This window comes from Antrostomus carolinensis, unplaced genomic scaffold (genome assembly GCF_000700745.2).
Source record: "Antrostomus carolinensis isolate BGI_N321 unplaced genomic scaffold, ASM70074v2 scaffold29634, whole genome shotgun sequence".
Taxonomy (NCBI): Eukaryota; Metazoa; Chordata; class Aves; order Caprimulgiformes; family Caprimulgidae; genus Antrostomus; species Antrostomus carolinensis.
The window spans coordinates 9383-28458 of NW_010311833.1; the positions used below are offsets into that span (position 1 = coordinate 9383).

General features: G+C 45.8%; 1 protein-coding gene across 1 annotated transcript in view; it reads left to right on the plus strand.

Moving 5' to 3' along the window:
- The first annotated feature begins 1425 nt into the window (after positions 1-1425).
- LIMK2 (LIM domain kinase 2) overlaps positions 1426-19076 on the plus strand; it is an 18936-nt gene continuing 1285 nt past the window's right edge. Inside the window, exons 1-14 of the mRNA XM_010166861.2 lie at positions 1426-1478; positions 6227-6362; positions 7568-7677; positions 7917-8105; positions 8564-8669; positions 9563-9759; positions 10471-10657; positions 13095-13181; positions 13909-14040; positions 14310-14366; positions 14555-14620; positions 15440-15614; positions 17020-17075; positions 18980-19076. The exon at positions 18980-19076 is cut by the window's right edge and continues 88 nt beyond it. Of these exons, the coding sequence (XP_010165163.1) occupies positions 1426-1478; positions 6227-6362; positions 7568-7677; positions 7917-8105; positions 8564-8669; positions 9563-9759; positions 10471-10657; positions 13095-13181; positions 13909-14040; positions 14310-14366; positions 14555-14620; positions 15440-15614; positions 17020-17075; positions 18980-19076 (1648 nt within the window). The remainder of the gene's footprint in view (positions 1479-6226; positions 6363-7567; positions 7678-7916; positions 8106-8563; positions 8670-9562; positions 9760-10470; positions 10658-13094; positions 13182-13908; positions 14041-14309; positions 14367-14554; positions 14621-15439; positions 15615-17019; positions 17076-18979) is intronic.

Below are 19076 nucleotides of genomic sequence, written 5' to 3' on the forward strand. Positions count from 1 at the left end.
GCTTCCAGTAGAGCTGTGTGAAATGTCAGAAGGAATTAGACCCTTGCTGGAGCTGACAACCGCACTGGGCTCTGCAGCACTAGGCTTCACTGTGCTTTTACAGCCAGGCTTCGAAACTGCCCTGAATGGGTGAAAATGATTGTTGTTTTCAGAAAGATGTCTGCTTATTGAAAGTCAAAAAATAAAAATAAAATTAAAAAATAAACAAGGAAGGAAAAAAAAAAAAAGGCTGCCTGGCTTTCTGCTTACTTCAACAGCGAGCAGCAACTGTCAAATCTGCAGCCAAGACTGCCTCGTCCCAGCCCCAAGCATCCTTGAACAGTGTGCCAGCTGAGAGGAGCATCTCCAGTAAAAGCACATTTGAGTACTCTTGCTTCTGGAACATAGCATGATTTTCAGGCTGTGTTCAGGCACGCCAGGCTTTGCTGACTGTACAAAAATGGGAGGGCTCGGTGCAGCAGCATATGTTTGTTGCATTTCTGAGTGTCTTGCAAACAGCTTTAGCTGATTAGGCCACTAGAGATCATGCTTGGCTTCAGAGCAAGCAAAATGATATAACTAGATGTGCTGCAAGCAGGAGAGAGTACTCGTCTGGGCTGATTTATACCTCTCAGCTTCCTTTCAGGAAATGAAGATTAGCTTAAATGATTGCAATGATCTCTGTTAAAACAGTGTTGGAAAGAAAGTTATTTTTCCTTGGACGAAGCACTTGCCTCCTGCAAGAGGATGAACAGATTGTGGGTACTGTGAAGGCAGCATAACCCCGCTCACTGTGAGGAATTTAGGAAGGTATGTAGGAGACGTTAGTTTGATGTGTTTGGGGATGTGGCTACAGTCTTTGTCAGACTCTGCCTCCCTTGACTTCTGCATCAGAATGTGCCACTGCTGCAAAGAGCAGTTTCACGTTTATGTGCTTGGCTCTTAGTTTGGCAGAAGCTGCTATCTTTCAGCACTTATTACCACAGCCCCTCTTTGGATCAAAGCTCCACCCCTTGTGAAGAAGTAGAGCTTATTCAGCCTCTGTAGCCACACGCTGTCCTCCTGCAATGGCTCCTCCTCCCCTCCCACCCTTGGGTGGAACCAGAGAAGGGAAAACTTGACAACAGTTAGCAGGCAGCAGAGCTCGCAAGAACTATTGCAGAAGCATGTCCAACTAGCCCAGTGAGCAGTTATTCTGTCCTTCCCAAGGGTGCTGCCGCTGCTGAGTGCAGGAGAAGATGGTTATAGCTATGGGAGCCAGGAAAAATCTGAAAAGGAATGAGCAGCCGAGAGACCTGGCATTCCTTGAGCAGCTTCAAAGAGAGGTGAAGTATCTGAATCAGCGCAAGATTAAATGAGCACTGGCTGCTGCCATGTTGGCAGAACAGAGCTGTTCAGAGGCAGTTGGACAAGTTTGTGGCTGAGCCGGTTTATCCAGTGTTGAAGATGGGAAGTTACTTGTCTGCCCCAGCTTACTTCGCTCCCAAGGATCCCTTTCGGTAAGTCTTGTGCGGGATTAGCAGTGGCTCTTCACAGTGTCGTTTCCCCCCGTCATGCTATCCCTAGCAGCTAGTGTGTGAGGTGTGAAGAATGAGCTCCAGTGCCTGTGTGCAGGGAACAGCCGGCCTCAAACTGGGACCCTGTCTTGCTCCAAGGAGGAGACAGGGAAGATTCTTACTGCCAGCCTCTTTGCAGCTCTCTGGTAGGAGGGAAAGGCACCTGTGCTGAGAGGCAGCCCAGGGCAAGCAGGTTCCCTTTCAGAGCAACACTACATATGCTGCTTCACCCCATGCCCCTGTGCTTTGCTGCACTGCCAGAGGAATGAGATTACTAAGGCTGCTGCTGCTTATGTCTCTTCCAAAGCTGCTTCTGCTTGGGCATAGCACAGGGTGAGGTGAGGTGTGCTGTTGAAAGTTCAAGAAGGTGATGTAATCTGCAGTGAGGCAGTGCATAATCTTGTTTTAAAAAAGAAATCGGGTACTTTGCAGGTAACTGGGGACAAGCAGCACACTTCCCTTACATGGAAAGGATTATTCTCCGATGGTATTTTTGTTTCTATTAACAACCATTCTTGGTCCTATTGAGCGAATGAGGCTTGAGAAAGGCAATAGCTACAGAGTAAGGCTTTGGTTGCATTACATCTCCATAGTGAAAACTCTTAGTGGGGCTGAACACAGCCAGGATGGTGACTGACGCTGATGTGCTGATAGAGCGACTGGCTGGGGAAAGGCAAGGCTTGCAGTTTCATTGTCTCCCTCCTATTCCCCTCCACTCGGATTTGCTCATTATTGATCTTGTTTCTACAAACACGCTGTTGTACTCATTTGGGAGGAAGGAGCCTTTTGTTAAAACAATCTAGAACAGGAGTAAATAGTGCTGCGCAATTGCTAAGCTTCTTGAGGCGACTTTCTGAAACAGCATCTGCTTTCATAAGGAAAGTGAGCAGGAGTTCATTATTTGTCATACGTGTAGGGCATCGTGCTAAGCCACAGATACACCTTCTCCTAAGTGTGTGGAAATGGTTTTGCATAGTCAGAGCTTAAATGCTCTGTCTTCTAGTACTTAGTCTGTTTTCTAGCATCTGTTCTTCCTTGTCTAGTGTCTCTTATGTAGGCAGTGCCCAGATTTCTGCTAAGTTCAGGTGAGAAGCCTTTGGGTTAGCTATAGGCTGGGGTTATGCAGCTCTGTCTGCGTGACTGTCCTCTTCACAGCTCTGCCTGCAGAGTTGGAACCACAGCTCTTTCCAGCCTGTCTAGCGTTAACTGATCTAGCCTGACAGTGTGTGTGGGGGGTGGATTTTATTAATGAGCCCTTCTCAAAGGGATCTGTCTCCTCAGTGCCAGGGAAGTCTTTGCTTCCATGAGGGTATTGGCTTTCATTTAGATGTAAAAGAGATGCCCCATCAATTGAATCTCCATCTCGCTGAAAACCAGGCTGGTTACCTGTTGTGACCTGATCCTCCTACCACCCCCCCAAAAACCAAGTAGCCATCAAGCAGCGATTTGTGAACTCTTTCTGCACCCACTCTGCTACAGAGTGTGAGGGCTGAACACCGCACCCCAATGCTGCCTGGGGTTCTTGGAGGATGGCTATGGAAGGCAGATTAATTTATTCTTTATAACCAAGAGTGGGAAGTGAAGAATCATAATCTATGAGACTGTATAGTCAGAGCACGGCTCTGCAGCTCTAAAAATGGTGGCTGGGCAGCAAGAGGAAACACGTCAAGTATTGCTGTTACTAGTCCTCCAGGAAACTCGATTACCATGCTTTGTAATAAGAATAGCAAATCATCTAGGAGAATATTAGTGGTTTCTAATCTATAAAAGACAGGGGAGCAAGAAATCTTCCTTTCTTTTGGTTGTGGTGACTGGAAAAGATTAGCTTGCCTAATACCCCCAGAAGTAAGCGTATCCTGTCTCAGCTGATGTGAGCCCTGACAATGGCAGTGCTGCAATGCCACGCACTCTAGTAAGGAAGCAAAAGAAGGAGTGGTAACTCTTGTATCTTCTGTGATAAAATTCTGACATAGCTCATCAATGAGAGTCATGTGGAACAATCATGTGATGCTTTTATCATTTCGGTGAAGGCACTGAAACAGTTGAAACAGTCTTAAAACCATACCTGTGTGCTGTCAGTTCTCCACACCTGACAAATCTAAAGCCTTTTCTACATTACAGAATGCACAGTAAATAACAGAACGTGCTGCTGGCAGTGTGGGCCAGAAATATGTCCTCTTGCTGGCAGTGATGAACGAAGTAGCCAGTTAGTTAGACCCATTACCAGCATCCAGCCTCACTGGGGCTGGTTGCTTCGTTCCTGTTGCCTCACTGCCCTGGGTGGGGTTCTGAGCCTTAAGCTGCAAACTTGTCCTGCCCAGATTTGTTTAATTGCATAGCAAAGAACTGACTGCTTGCTGGCTCCACCTCCTCACCTTCATTTTGCTACGGGTGTGTTGCAAATTAGATACCAGTGCTTATTTCCGGATGGAAGCAAACTAATCAAAGTGCTGTAAGGCTCGAATCAAACCATGAAGAAGTAGGGGAAAAGTAAAGGGAAGACAAGTGTACGTGATTTCTGGAGCCTGCCTAAACAGAATTGCAGTAGTGTTGCTTTTGCAGAAATTGTAGATTTTCCTAGGCAGAAAAAGGAGTGGTTGAAGGTGAAATTGAAGAGGGATGAGGAAGGGCAGGTGGTGTGCTTAAAAACAAATAGATAAATAACCCACCTGCTTTGAGAGAACTTAAACAGAAAGCCAGGTCTTGGAGTCCTGGTGGAGCAGTCTCCAGTATTGCTGTCTGCATCCCAAATGCAGGTCTGGTCACAGCTCCCTGTTTGAAGATGTAATCACTCGTGGAGCACACACTGGTACAGGCACGCACGCAGAAGTTGGTTAAGTCTGAGGGATCCGATTTACCCATGCTGAGCCAGATGTTCCTGCCACAAAGTGATAGAAATCTTTGCTGTTAGTCTCCACTTGCTCTTTTCTCCCTCCCACTCACTCACTTGATCATTCAGCGTGGGGTATTTACTGCAAATGAAAGCCAGAGGCTAGTGGTTCAAGGCAAAATGCATTGCAATGCCCTCTAGGTCTGTTGCATACCAGGAGCAGGGTGTAACCATGACAGTGCCCCAGGGCTGAGGCTGTAATGATGCATGTACCATGTATAGCGATGTTAACTTACTGCTCCCCCTGCCTTGGACAAAATTGGCAGGGCCTGTTGCACGTGCTGGAGTTCTTTCCCATCACTGAGGAAGTCGGGGAGCAGGATTTGGAGCTCCTCAGCTGGGAGAACAAACACTATAAAAGCCAGATACATTAGAAAGAGCAACTTTCCTGAGGGTAGGGTACGGCACTAAATACCTCATGAGGTGTGTTTTTCCCTAAAACCATAGGCTGCTAACAAGCAGCTTCACCATGTTGCTCTGCAGTCTCTTGAGATGGAGCAAATAACTCTCTCCATGTTGGAGCATGACCAGCTTCATACATCATCACGCTCATTACAAGGTGGTGGAGTTTACAAGGAACATCTTTGGCACAAATAAGCTTTCTGGCAGCTTGTGAAAGGTGAAGCCAACAGCAGCTCTCATCTTAGAACTGGGAGCATGTAAAAAGTCCATCTCTACTGACTTCAGTGCCTTTGGTGGTGCAGAGAGGTCTGCTGTCCAGGAGGGCACATGCCCACCTAAACCCCCACCCCAGTGCAATGGGTTCCCCTCCAGTGTAACTGAGACAATTGTTGGGGTAAAGGGCAGAAGAAACTCTTCCTTCTACCTTTGGGAAAGCATCATACGGATGACGGCACTGATCCTTGAGGCATTTCTTCAAACTAGTTATTGGTGACTAATCTGCCTTGGATTCTGCACTCAGAAATGGCCAATACCAGACTAATTTTGCATGTAAATTCTGAGAACATGCTGCCCAGGGCTAATGGAATAATCTTTAGTGACGCAACTGCTGTCTGTGTCTTATCTATAACTCCATTAAGTCACACCTCGGTGCTGCAGAAGTTAAACTCCCTTGCCCAGTGCATCCTGCTGAGGCAGGATTATTTTGTGTTGCAAGCCTGAAGATCTGGGTTCTGCTGTGATTTGCTAAAATGATATCTGCAATAGAATTGCTGCATCTTTTTACTTGCTTTTTTTTGGAGGGGGAAGTTGTTTCTTGGGGAGGGTGTAGGTAGAGGATTAATAATGGTTGCTTGTTGAAATGGGAGCTGATACTGATATATGAAGGATTTTGAGACTAATTAAATTAGAGAAACAGTTTTGTTTAGGTTCTTTTGGTTGATTGTGTTGGGAGTCCCCCTGGCTGAGGAGCCAGGTGCTCTGGCACAAGGTGGTGTGATTCTGTAGGAACACTAAGTAGAAATGTAGCAGAGCTATCTGTGTGCTGGGCCACTCTGCAGCTGGAAGCTTGCATCCAGGAGGAGGGAGAAAGCAAAGGAGCAAAATTTATAAGACAGAATTTATAAACCTACTGATGTGTTTTTAAAAATGGATGGGTTGTGGTTTAAACTTTGGAAGCTCATCTTTTCCTTTGTATTGTTGATACCACCTCTTACAAACCTTGGTTTTGGTGCTAATTTTCAGTTGAACAAGCACTGGGAGGCGTTCAGTACATCCCCAGCTAGAAGAGCTGATGGTGAGCTGCTTGCTGAATGTCTGTTTTCTCCATGCAGGAGAGGAGCTTTTCCATTGATTTGTGACTTGTTGCCAACTGGAACCTTGTTCCTTTGTTCCCTTCAAGGTGCTCTGAATGTCAGGATCCCCTCACTAACTGGTACTATGAGAAAGATGGGAAGCTGTACTGTCACAAAGATTACTGGGGGAAGTTTGGGGAATCCTGCCATGGCTGCTCTCTGCTGATGACTGGACCTGTGATGGTAAGAACTCTAAAGGACTCCTGCCTGCAGGCAGGACGTGCCTGTCTCCCACTCGTGGAACTTGATTGGGAGTTGCCCTAGCTATTCAGATTACCAAATAAACTGGAGGTAATAGTCTCTTTGCTACTCTAATCTCTAATCAGAGATTAGAAATTAGGTTTGTGTGAGCATCTTCTAGATGGAGATTAATTTTGAATGGGGGTAACTCTTAAAGGCAGGAGTTGTGAGGATCTGAAGCGTATGAATGAAGAAAAAGTAAAGTGCTGAAATGCACAAGTATGAGAAACAGGAAGGTGATTAAGGGGACGTCTGCTCATTTTCTGTAGCACAGTACCTCAGTGTCTCCGTGGGGTAATTTTCCACTGCACTGCAGTCAAGCCACTCAGCTCAGGATAAGCAGCAGGTTCTGGCTTTGGGGAAGGTTGCCATCCGAGTCCCACTTGGACTGTATCCACAGTGTTTTTCTGGCTGATGGTGTCTTGCAGTAGCTTTAAACCCAATTGCTTTGAAACACTGAACTCTGCCTGCACAATATGGGGCTCACCTAAATGTTCTCCTCCTTGCCACAACCTTGCAAATATTTAACCTTTAAAACTGTCAAGAATGAAACATAACCATTATTTTTCTAGGGCCTAAATAAAAGCTACCTCAAAGGGAAGTACTGAGAAAAGTAAGCAGATCAATGAAAAAAAAAAAAAATTCTTTAAAGGTATTTTGTTGTCTCAGTCTCTGCTTGGTTTTTTTTGTTGTTGTTTTTTTTTCTTGTCAGCTGGCTGGTAAAGTATCTGAATTTGTGCGTTGCCTGTCTGCCAAAAAAAAAGCCCTTTCAGCTTTATTAATTCAGGCGTAACGTTAGTTATCTTGCCAAGAGCAACTGAACAGGAAGGTTTAATATCTTGTTTACTAGTCTGCAGCAGACTATGAACTATTTCTGATAGTTCATCAGCTGCCAGATATAGCAGAGGTTCCTGGGACACAAGCCTTGCTTTGCATGTTGATATGTTTGTTTCAGAGAAGTTTTGCAAACAAGGTGCCAAGGATGGGGTTCAGGAAAGGTAGATTGGGCTAACATAACTTTCCAGTAAAAAACAGCCACGTGACTTTGAGATCTGAATGAACATGTTAATTAAATTAAAGAGGAAAGCAGTAGCTTCATCTGATGATGGATTTTGGCCCTACTAAGCTACTCCCTTTTCTGTCTGTAGGTGGCTGGCGAATACAAGTATCACCCCGAGTGCTTTGCTTGTATGAGCTGCAAAGTGATCATTGAAGATGGGGACACTTACGCACTGGTGCAACATTCCACTCTCTACTGGTAAGATGGAGCTGCGTGCTTTGCCACAGAGTTGCTGTATGTGTGAGCCATGTTTAGCTGGCTCAGTGTGGCTCAGCTGAATGCTACACTAAGGAATGCCAGGAAGCTGCCTTTTGAGGGAGGAAGGAATGGAATAAGCATTAAAAACTATAGCTTAGGGTCGATGAGAGAACTTAGAAGTGTGAGTTTGGCAGGGAGGGATGGGACACTGCCATAATGACTTTTTTCACTTCTTTTAGTGGAAAATGCCATAACCAGATTGTGCTGACACCGATGATAGAAAAACACTCCACTGAGTCTCTGCGTGAGCAGCTGCCTTATACGCTGACCCTCATCTCCATGCCAGCAGCTACTGATGGCAAGAGGGGTTTCTCTGTGTCGGTTGAAGGTGGCTGCTCCAGCTATGCCACTGGTGTCCAGGTGAAAGAGTGAGTATGACAGGGTTGTATGCGAGGTACACGTCGGTGAAAAGGGAGTTGATAAAAATTCTGCAGTGCTGCTGTCCTGCCAGCTGCTTTAACTGCGGAGAGGGGTCTGTCCCCGCATAACAGGGACATATGTTGGTTAATAGCTGTTTGTGTTTGGTCTCCGTTTTGCTCTTGTGATGACCTTAATTGATAACTATTTCTCAGTGCTGTCTCCTTCACTGAACACAAAACATTTGGTGAATTGTAATGGACTAACAGTTTTTGCCACTGGGCAAGTGAAGAGCTCTCCCCAAACCAGCTCAGACCTAAGCACTTGGTCAAAGGGTAGCTCCCTGTGTTGACAGACTAGCATTGCTTTATTTCAGAATACCAATATGAAGGGAAGCATCAGAGATCAAATATTTGTTATAATTTTGGCTAAATTGACTTCCCACACACACTATAATTCCCATGTTTAGAGTTAACAGGATGCACATCAGCCCAGATGTCCGAAATGCCATCCACCCTGCAGATCGTATCCTGGAGATTAATGGAGCTCCTATTCGTACATTACAGGTGGAGGAGGTGGGTTGAGTCCTGTTTTGAAGCTTCCTTCTCATCTGCCTTCCTACAGCTTTTCTGTTTCTTGGCACTGTTCTCCCACCCTACATACAGTGTGTGTACACCCATAGTACTCATGCTGACAGTAGGAATAAACATGAAGACAAGCTTTGCTACCCCTTCCAGCTGAAGAGGAAACTGTAACAGATGGAAATGCAATTAGGATGCAGTTCTGATTTTGTGGCATTAAAACATGAAGGGAGGTAATAAGAAAAGTGTAGAGCTGTGACACCTCAGAGGACAGAGAGGCTGTGAAGACTCTCCATGTATTGCTAGTGAAGTCCACTGTTTTGATCCTTTTAGAGGCAACTGCTAACAGACAAAAGTTCAGCTGATCCTAGGGATGAGTTTCCCATTGCAGAAAAGGTATTTGATGTCTGTATTTACAAATAAATGCTTTATACAGATACCAGGTGATGCTGCAAGAATGTAGTGAGACCACCATTACCATCACTACGCAATGGCTTTACTTACTGTTGGTGCTGAAGAGCATTAGGAGCACAATAGACATCTCTCAGATAAATCTCTCTGTAGCTTTTGCAAAGCTGTTTTTTTGCAGCTCTGTTCAGGATGGAAGCTTGTGTAGTTTTTGAACACTTCTCAGAGAAAGAAAAAAAAAGTGTTTGGTCACTTGTAGCTGACCAGAAGGAAGAGGATTTGGATAGCATAAGGAACTTTTGGGCTGCTAGCTTGATTTGTCTGGTAGACGGCTGTGGTGTGTGCAACTAAACCACAACTATGGAGTGATCTCACTGAACTCTACTCTGATTCCTGAGGGGCATTCTGCTGTCTCCTCTGTCTCCTGTCAGTTGTGTTCCTCCTGTCTGCTATCATCCTGTCTTTTGGTTTGAGTGCAGGTGGAGGACTTGATTCGCAAGACAAGCCAGACGCTTCAGCTGCTGATAGAGCACGACCCTGTCTCACAGCGCTTAGACAGGCTTCGTTTGGACTCCCGTCTTCCCACCCACATAAAGCCGCCCATGTCCCCACACTCCCTCTCTCCACTGGACATCAAGGAGAACCTGGAAGGAACGCTCCGACGACGCTCCCTCAGGTAAAGACTTGGAAGCGCTGCCTCTGACCTAGCTTGCCTTTGCCCTGTGCCACCTGGCTGGGCTGCTCCGTGCCTGGGCCCTGCAATTGCAAATCACTGCAGAGATGTGTCTCATCTCTGATAGGAACCTTGGTATAAACCACTGGTGAAGCAGTGGAGAGCTTCAGATTCTGCTGTTGACAGGTACTCTCTCCATTCCCTTTCAAGCTGGCAGACTTTCCTTCATAAAAATAAGAGGCTCTACATTTAACACAGAAAAGCTACTAAGTTTTACAGTAGGTCAGATTTTTACCAGCCTTAAATGGCCAGGGAAGAACATGTCTTTAAAGGGAATATGGCTGAGACCTGAGATTTGGGAAATATCTTGTCTTCCTAGACTGGGGCACTCAGATGCTCATTTAGTCATTTACAAGTATTTTAATCTTTGTTTAGAAACAGCAAGTGCTGTAACTTCACAGCTTCTTCCTCCTGTTCATAGAGCTCCACCTCTGACTGACAGTGCAGATGTGGTGCTGTTAGGCAGCTCTGACTTGGAAGCTGCTCTAGGTTTGTAAGCAGCTTACACAGAGCTGGGAGAGCATTTGGTTTTTGAGATATGACGAGCACTGAAGCACATCTAGAAACTGATCCTTTAGGAGCCAACGATGGGATACGTTGGACCAAAAGCTTCCCAGCAGCTTCCCTGATCTTCTTGTCTCCTTTGTTTTCTAGGCGAAGTAACAGCATTTCTAAGTCTCCTGGCCCCAGTTCTCCAAAGGAACCGCTCCTTCTGAGCCGTGACATCAGTCGTTCTGAATCCCTACGTTCCTCTTCTAGCTGCTCCCAGCAAATCTTCCGGCCTTGTGACCTGATTCATGGCGAAGTACTAGGAAAAGGATTTTTTGGGCAAGCAATAAAGGTGAGGGAGGTCTCCAAACATTCATCATTTACTTTGATTACAGCAATGTCTGCCTATCTCAGGATCCTTCATCACTGTCTCGGTGGCCTTTGCCCTGCTGATAGTGATTGGTCTTGGAACTCACTGGGTTTGCTCCATGAGATCCATTTCTCTGTTTCATTCCCCAGACAATGAGTGTCTCTGGCTACAGGCAGTTTTGACTTTTTGTCCCCTTTGAATGTCAACCTTGGCCATACATACTCATCACCTGAGTTAGACCTCCAGAGTCCCTGTGTCACAGCAACCAGCTGGGTGAGGTGGAGAGAATGGGGAACAAGCTACACTTTCTCTTTAGAGCATCTTTCTTACAAAGAGGTGCATTCAACTCCCCAGTACAGCATTTCTCACCCACCCTTAGTGTGGCATGGTTGGGGGTTTGCCAGGCTGATGTAGTGACCATCTCTGAACCCCTAGCACAGCCTGAATGGCTTGTCAGTGTGGTGGTAGTGGTCAGGTCTTGCATGACTCTCACAGTTAAAAATCTCCATTGATAGCAGTTCTCTTGTATTTAAGTTCTCTGGTCTTGACTGGGGGTGCTTCAGCAGCTCCTATCCTGGCATCCCTGACAGCATCAGGGGGCAGCTTCCTCTGCCTTACCAAGGTGCTGTGAGCTCCTCAGTACTCCAATTGTATTCACAATGTTATGGGACTTCTCTCCTTACATCTGTATAAACTTCAAGTGTCCAACCACTGTATTCATCTCCATGGGAGGTGGTAAGCCAGTACTACAAACCCAATGCTTTTCATCTATACTAATGAGCATATTTCTCTTCTCCTCTGCTCATAGAGAAATAACAGGTCCAGGTAAGCAGAACCTTTCCTCTGTCGCATGCTTTTGTCATCTGCGTCCCCACAGTTAATGGCACAAAGGTGTTTATTTTCTGCTGAAATTACCCAATAGCCATCCTGTTCTGATGCATGCTCTGGGAGTTAAAATTGCCCTCTTGGAGTTTCATGATGACACTTACTTCAGTTTTGCTGGTATTCCACTTGCCCTTGTCTTGTCTTTGTTTCTTCACTTCCTTTTATCTTTGAGTATTAGACGTCCCTGGCTTTCATGTCCCTGGCTGAAATGCATAGTGTTCCCTGGCTCGCTACTTATATATGGATGCTTGATTTCAGACGGGAGCAGAAGAACATTGTACTCTTGCTTCCATTGTGTTATTCCATGCATTCATATTCCACCTCTATCAGCCTCACTATGTTCCAAACAGAACTAGCGTGCCACAGTGTTTGCAAGAGCTCATAAGTTTCCTCAATACTATAACTGGGTCTTGTGTTTTAGATTGCATTTCTGGAGGTTTTCAGAAAGGCTTTTTATTTTAAAGGGTATGAGGCAAAACAGTTACACTTTTCTTGAGCTTCAGATTGACTGGTTTTGATGCAACAAGTACTGCATGTGGTCCAAATAGTTTCCTTCTGTTCCTAGAGAGAAGGTAGTTGTTAGTTACCTGGAGATCTTAGGGAGACTGAGCTGTCCAAGTTAAGCAATGGAAAGGGAGAGGATTTCCAGCAAAACCTGCTTATCAGAATTTGGACCCTTCCTACTGACTCATGCACCCATGCAAGCAAGGCAGAGGTGGTTAAAATAAACCTCTAGAACACAGCAGAATGCCAGGATCTAGTTGGGTACCAGCAAACAGCCCTTGAGGAACTGGAAGTGCTTTCCATACTGAGAGCCAGGAAATGTATTACCTGATGTTTATGATGGATTTCTGTGTGTTTGCCACCATTCTGGGACATTCCTTGCCAGCAGCAATACACTGCTCCCAAGGAGCATGGTAAAATAGCTGCTTCCTGCCTTAACTGAACAGCCTGTACATCCCAGGTACGCTTGCACGTAAGTTTGATACGCTCATCAGAAACCATCAGGCTTCAGAGTCCCCATAAAACCAAAGCACATAGTAATGTAGTTTTGGTTTGTTTCATTTGGTTTCTGATGCAAGTTAATGTTGATTCCTTTGTTGATACAGAATGTAGTTGCTAAGGCCTGTGTACAAAATGCGAGCATCACACTGGGCAGGTGCTTTCCATGAGGGAACTGGAGGCATGCACAAGTATGGAACCGATGCCTTCAGAGGCTTTGACAGCCTACATGCATGCTCAGCCCTATGCTACCTAAAGTGGAGACTTCAGCTTTGGTTCTTGGGATGGTGTTGATCTCTTGGTATGTTCATTTGTCAGCTTTAGGTAGTTTGTGTTTCACGGACAGAATCTTTGCTGAATTCTGAAAGGAATAATTTTATGCAGTTTTCTGCAGATCCCTGGGCTCTGAATTTTCTCCCATCCATATTCCTCTCTGGATGGAGGGGAATGTTACCCACTCAGAAGAGTTGCAAGAGCATTGGAGCTATGTATTCTTGAACCTTGCCTGTAGTTGTGGTGTCTGTTCCCCCAGGTGACTCACAAAGCAACAGGAAAGGTGATGGTGATGAAGGAGCTGATTCGCTGTGACGAGGAAACACAGAAGACTTTCTTGACAGAGGTAGGAGCAAGATTTCAGAAAGCTTCTGAGCCAGTAGTGTGGTGGAGCTCTTCCATCTTCTCTAGAGAGAGAGTGATCATGCCAGCAACCTGGCAGGAATCAAGGCACTGAGGAGGGAGACATCACACAGGGAAAAGCTGACATAAGCTGAATGTTTGCTGCAGTGAAGTGTGAGTCACACTGAGCAATAGACATGGCTTCAGCTCCCAGTTCATCAATTTTTCAGTGATAAAAAGCAGTCTGAGGCAAATTGAGCTGTGCAATAGGTAAGGGATTTATCCCCTGAGCCTTGTGCATAAATACAAATGTTGAGGGCCAATATCTGTAAGATATTTAAGACTCCTGCTGTATTTAAGCTAAACTGTTTTCTTGGTGGCTGCCTACCGTGTTTTTCAAAGTCAGATTTAGCTTAAAGGCAGCTCCCTGACCACCTGATGCTGCTATTCTGGCCCTGACACATGCAGTACAGACCAGATAGCTGCCCTGGAGGGCTCCTGTCTCTTAAAATTTCTCCAAACTCAAGTGTGCTCTCGTTCATGACTAAGACCAGGTTAATTGCACAACATGAAGAGGCAGCAGTTAATTGACTGCCTTAAGCTTGGGGTTTGAGGGTACTCTGTGATCCCTGGGGGGGGACTTCCAGCATTGGAGTGCCTGTCACCATAGAGTGGATCTGTCAGGACTTGTTCCATTCTCTTCTTTGGGGTGAGATGTCTCTGCTTCCCAGGTGAAAGTGATGCGCAGCTTGGATCACCCCAATGTGCTCAAGTTCATCGGTGTACTGTACAAGGACAAGAAGCTGAATCTCCTCACTGAGTACATTGAGGGGGGCACGCTGAAGGACTTCCTCCGCAATGCGGTGAGTATGGAAGCCTTGTAGACCTCTACTCAATGAGGTTGATGGTGTGTTGTTGGTTGTACCAGGCTTACGGTGCTTGTTGTTAGTCTTCTCCTTTGGAGCTGTGTGGAAAAGCTGCTTTTTAGCTGTGGGTGGCCTGAGGCAGGAAGTGCCTTCTTGCTGGGGCTGTATCATCTTTCTCAGATTGCTGCGAGTCCCTGTTGCGGAGGAATTGCTGTCACCAGCTGGCTGGTAAGATAGTCCCTGACCTTTGAGGACTTGTCTTTCAGGACCCGTTTCCCTGGCAGCAGAAGGTCAGCTTTGCCAAAGGAATTGCCTCTGGAATGGTGAGTCAGACTGTCCCTTCATCACAGAGCAAACCTCCAGGGTCAGGGTTAGCTGTTTCACAGGGGTGGTGCGTGAGGGGTTGTGGATGCTCTCTGACTACTAGCAATGGGTTGTTGAGGTGTGTAAATGCGAAGGGACGTTCTCACCTGGAAACCTCTAACACCAAGTTTTCTCCCTCTGTTTCCAGGCTTATTTGCACTCCATGTGCATCATTCACAGAGACCTGAATTCACACAATTGCCTAATCAAGCTGGTGAGCTACACCTCTGTTCTCCACAGCATGCTGCTCCCCTCCTTGTTATCTTCCTCCCTTGGTTTTCTCCACATGATGTTGCTTCTTTTGTCAGGGTGGAACTGATTTCAGAGAGGCTTTTAGTGCTCTAAACAAGGGAGCTTCATCTTCACATTAGATTTTCCAGACTGATCTAGCTTTCACAGTTTGTTCATTCTGTTCTTTCACCCCTTTCCTCTGGTAGCATCTCTTATTAATAGTCACCTTACCAGAGTTAGTACAGGTCTATTCCTTATCTCAAATATGAAATGTTCTCTACAGCTGCTTCTGTTATTTTAACCACTTGATAACTATTTTTATTGTCACTCAGGATTCAGACAAGTGTGTAGATGTGTGTGCTCTCTCTTCTTGAAATGCTAGGTCACAAGAGTTTTGTGTAGCTTCATTCCCTCAAGCCTCACCCTTATTCACTTGGCTGGAATATGAGATTAGCATGTAGGCTTTAAATAACCCAGGATGAAAGTCTAAGTTAATTCCTGGCTGGGTGGAATAGGAAGGTCTGAAATGAAAGGTCCAGGTTTGCCTTAGCAAGTGTAGCCAAATTAATGGGATTAGTTGTTAATGACCACACAGGAAATAAGACAAGAGAGGAAATTATGAGTTGGGAATTGTGAATTGGATGTCTTACACCTGTCTAGATAGCTTGCTATGGTCATCTGGCTTTTGGAAACCTTGATAGTTGCCCTTACAGCGTAGTTGATAGTGAAAAGGAATTGCAGCCTCTTTGCTCCCGAAAGGAGCTGAGAGGAATCAGTGGATTGTACTAAATCCCTTGTGTAGGATAAGACGGTGGTGGTGGCTGACTTTGGTCTGTCTCGGCTGATTGTGGAGGAAAGAAAAAAGCCCACTTTGGAGAAGCCATCCACCAAGAAACGAACCCTACGCAAGAGTGACAGGAAGAAGCGCTACACGGTGGTTGGCAACCCATACTGGATGGCCCCAGAGATGCTAAACGGTAAGAAACTGATACCCGAGTGCAGGTGAGGAGACAGCCTGTGACAAGGTATAGGGATGATAGGATTACTGAAAGCTTCTGGGCCCTAGTAACAATCAAACCTCTTAGAGCCTATGGTTTTAGACCTGCTAATATGGCAGCTTATTTATACACACAGGTACCCTAGCTGCACTTCTCTTGCAGTACCTGTCCTGATAAGCCTTTGTACCAGACGTAATGTTTCTGGCTTGACAGCAGGATTCTTAGCCAACAGACCTAAACTTGCTATGATCCAGATAACAGGGAAGACAAAAGAGGCCTGAAATAAGACTGAACCCGAGATCAATTTCTGTTGTAGCCTCTTGCTTTGGAACTGCCCCTCAAGACAGGGAATAATTGAACTCCAGGATGAGCTTACGTGTGCTGTTGTGTAGATCCAGGGAGAAGCCATCTGCTGGCAGGTTTGCTGAAGCCTCAGGACTGGGGTGGGAGTTGTCCAAGTGCAGGGAAACCTGGGTTTTTTTTGCATGCAGCCGTCAGTTGCATTAAGGATGAACTATGTCCCTTAGGGGAGAAACTCTCCCTGCAGGAGTTGAGGTAAAGGTGAAATACAGTGGACACAGTTTCCTCCTAATGAGTAGGTCTGTCTGACCAGGTTGTGCAGTTTGGCTGGCTGAGATACCACTCTTGTCCAGCATTAGTCCACCAGGGAAAGGAGGACTTGTCTCCTCTTCCTGAACTCAACTCTTTTCCGTGTTGCTTTCTTGTGTGCTTCTCTTTTTTTATTCTCTCAAGGCTTACAGGCCTTATTGGAGTCTGAGGCAGCTTCCCAGAGCCTGTCTCAGACCTGGCATTTGTCAGGAGAACAGCAAGACTGCAGTCTGACATCACCTTTAAAAGCAAAGCTGTTTACCAGATATTGGCTTGGGAGGGGTGTGTCTGTAAGCTGATAATAGCATGCTGGAGCCAGTCTGCTTTCCCAGATTCAAAGTGCTGCTGGTGTGTAATTTATTATCTCTGCAGTCACTGCAGCAGGGACTGGGCACTCCTGGCTGCTGGGGAAGCTGACTCAGTGCACTGTAGACATGCACTAGAACAGCAATCAATGGGAATAGGGAGAAGCTTTTCACAGTTGTCCTCTAGCAATTGCTCAGACCTCTGATGTGCAAGGCTTCCCTGTGTTGTCCTTTCATTCCCCAGTAAAAGAAAGAAGTGGGATTTAAATATGTGATGGCAGCATATAGGAAGATGTAGTTGGTATTCATACCTTGTGGCAACTGACCCTGCTCAGATTTGACCCTTGCTTTGTCTCCTGTTAGAGAGCCCTCCAGGGAATAGGCTTAGTTCAGCTTTGGACTGGCAGCTCCTGGAATAGCTGGATGAGGAACTGTCTCTCACGGAGCTGAATGTCTTATGTTTCCTGCAGGACAGAGCTACGATGAGACAGTGGACATCTTTTCATTTGGGATTGTTCTCTGTGAGGTAAGACCAGGACATTACATGGCACCTTTAATGGACTTCTTCCCCATTGCCATCTCCTTACACACATTGTATCAGCCACCTCTCTTGAGTGCACAGCCTGTGACCTAACAGCATAGTCACTTAGGCTGGGAGTACAAGCTTACCCTGTCCCTGTTCTCTCAAGGAAGGTAACTTCCTTGTAACTTTTTGATCCCAGAGAGTTTCTTCCTGGACTGAAAGAAGTTGTAAAAAAAGTCCATCGTTCTGATTGAGCCCTGGTGTCCATTTGAAAGTAGACATATTCCCTAAAACTGTGACACACTCCTCTTTTTCTACTGCCTCATTTAAAGAACAATCAGCTGTATGATCTCATCCAATTCAGGGCCACTGAATGGTAATTACCACTGTGGATGGTACTTCACTTCAAAGAGGGGGAAACTGAAACCTCTTTGCAGGTCGATTAATGAAGCTTGCACCCTGAAGTCTGTTAGCTTGGTTTGTCTCTGAGCCAATGCACAGTCCTACTGTTATATCAGGCTCTTCTGTCTGCAAAGAGCCACCCAAAAGCTGCAAGGCATTTTCAGTTTGAAAGGTGTGTAAGACAGTGGAAATACAGATGAAAGGTGGGGTGTTCTGTGCACAGATAACACAGCGTTTACAGGAACACCAGGGGAGACCAGCACAGTTTAATCTACAGTGTTTGGATGAAGGGGACAAAGAAAATATCTGTGCATAAATCTTTGTGGCCTCATCTGGAGCTCTGTTTACACTGGGCCCTCTTCTCAGAGAATGTTGTGGTTGTGAGCGATAGATTTAGGAACTTGAAAAATGTGTATGTGGGATTAAAACAATTGTTTCATCTAGAAAAAAGACAAATAAAGGGGTAGTAGCATATGAACTTTATCCTTGTCACCAAAATAAAGATTCCAAAAAAAGAAGTTACACACTCAAAGAGATAAGGAAATAACCCTGCCAAAATACATAATGGGCGTTCCACTGTCTAGTTACAGGATGTGGTTGTCCTGCTGAGTTATTGGCATAGAAAAGCCTGGGTGGTTATAAATAACACCCTTTTTGTGATACCCGATGAGGCTTTAAACCTAAAACTCCTCCTCATGTGAGAGTTTGTATTGACATTGACCTTGCGTGAGTCCAGATCACCCCACAGCTCTGTGCTGTGGGTTATTACACTTTGAGTCCCCTACTGCTGGAGGTGCTGAGTGCATGTCAGCCAGGTACCTGGTGTGCACTGGGATTTACAGTGCTGGGGCAGGGCTTCCCTCTGTTCCACCCAGCCCTTTCCTCCACCAGCTCTCCCCTGCAACTCCTGGGCATTGGTTGTGGTTGTTCTCTCCACCCCTGCCCTCTGGCTGTGGGTGGGGTTGAATCTGCCAGTAACAGAGCAACTTGGAATTTGTGGTGCTGTTGACTTCACAGCGTTCAGGAAAGTTGTGTAGAGAGAAGAGCTTTGCTGGTGGTGTGGTTAGATTGTGTGCAAGGGGAGAGATAGGATAGTGATACAGGTTGTGTTGATTACCTGTGATCAGGAGGGGCTGAATCATCCCCAGCAGCATACAGCACAGTAGCTGACCCAGCAGCGAGATACTGTTGAGCTCTCTGGGAGATGCCCATCATCCTATTATCTTCTAGCAGTGAGACCCTGGGGAGAAAGAGAAGGCATCTGGGCCTTCCATCACAACAGCAGCCACATTGCCAGGTCTTGAAAAAGTTTCATGTGAAATTTGTCTATACAGTGCCTTACTCATTCCCTTGTGCAACTAACCCCACTGGAAAGGAAGAACAGTGCTTCTGCTCTTTAAAAAAATTGATACTTTGAAGGAGCCTCTGCCCAATGCTGAAGTTCCCTGTTTGTCAACACTCTGGAACTGTTGCTGTACTTAAGCGCTCCTCTCATTTTTCCCTAGATCATAGGCCAGGTTTATGCTGACCCGGACTGCCTCCCACGCACACTGGATTTTGGCCTTAATGTCAAGCTGTTCTGGGAGAAGTTTGTTCCTGCTG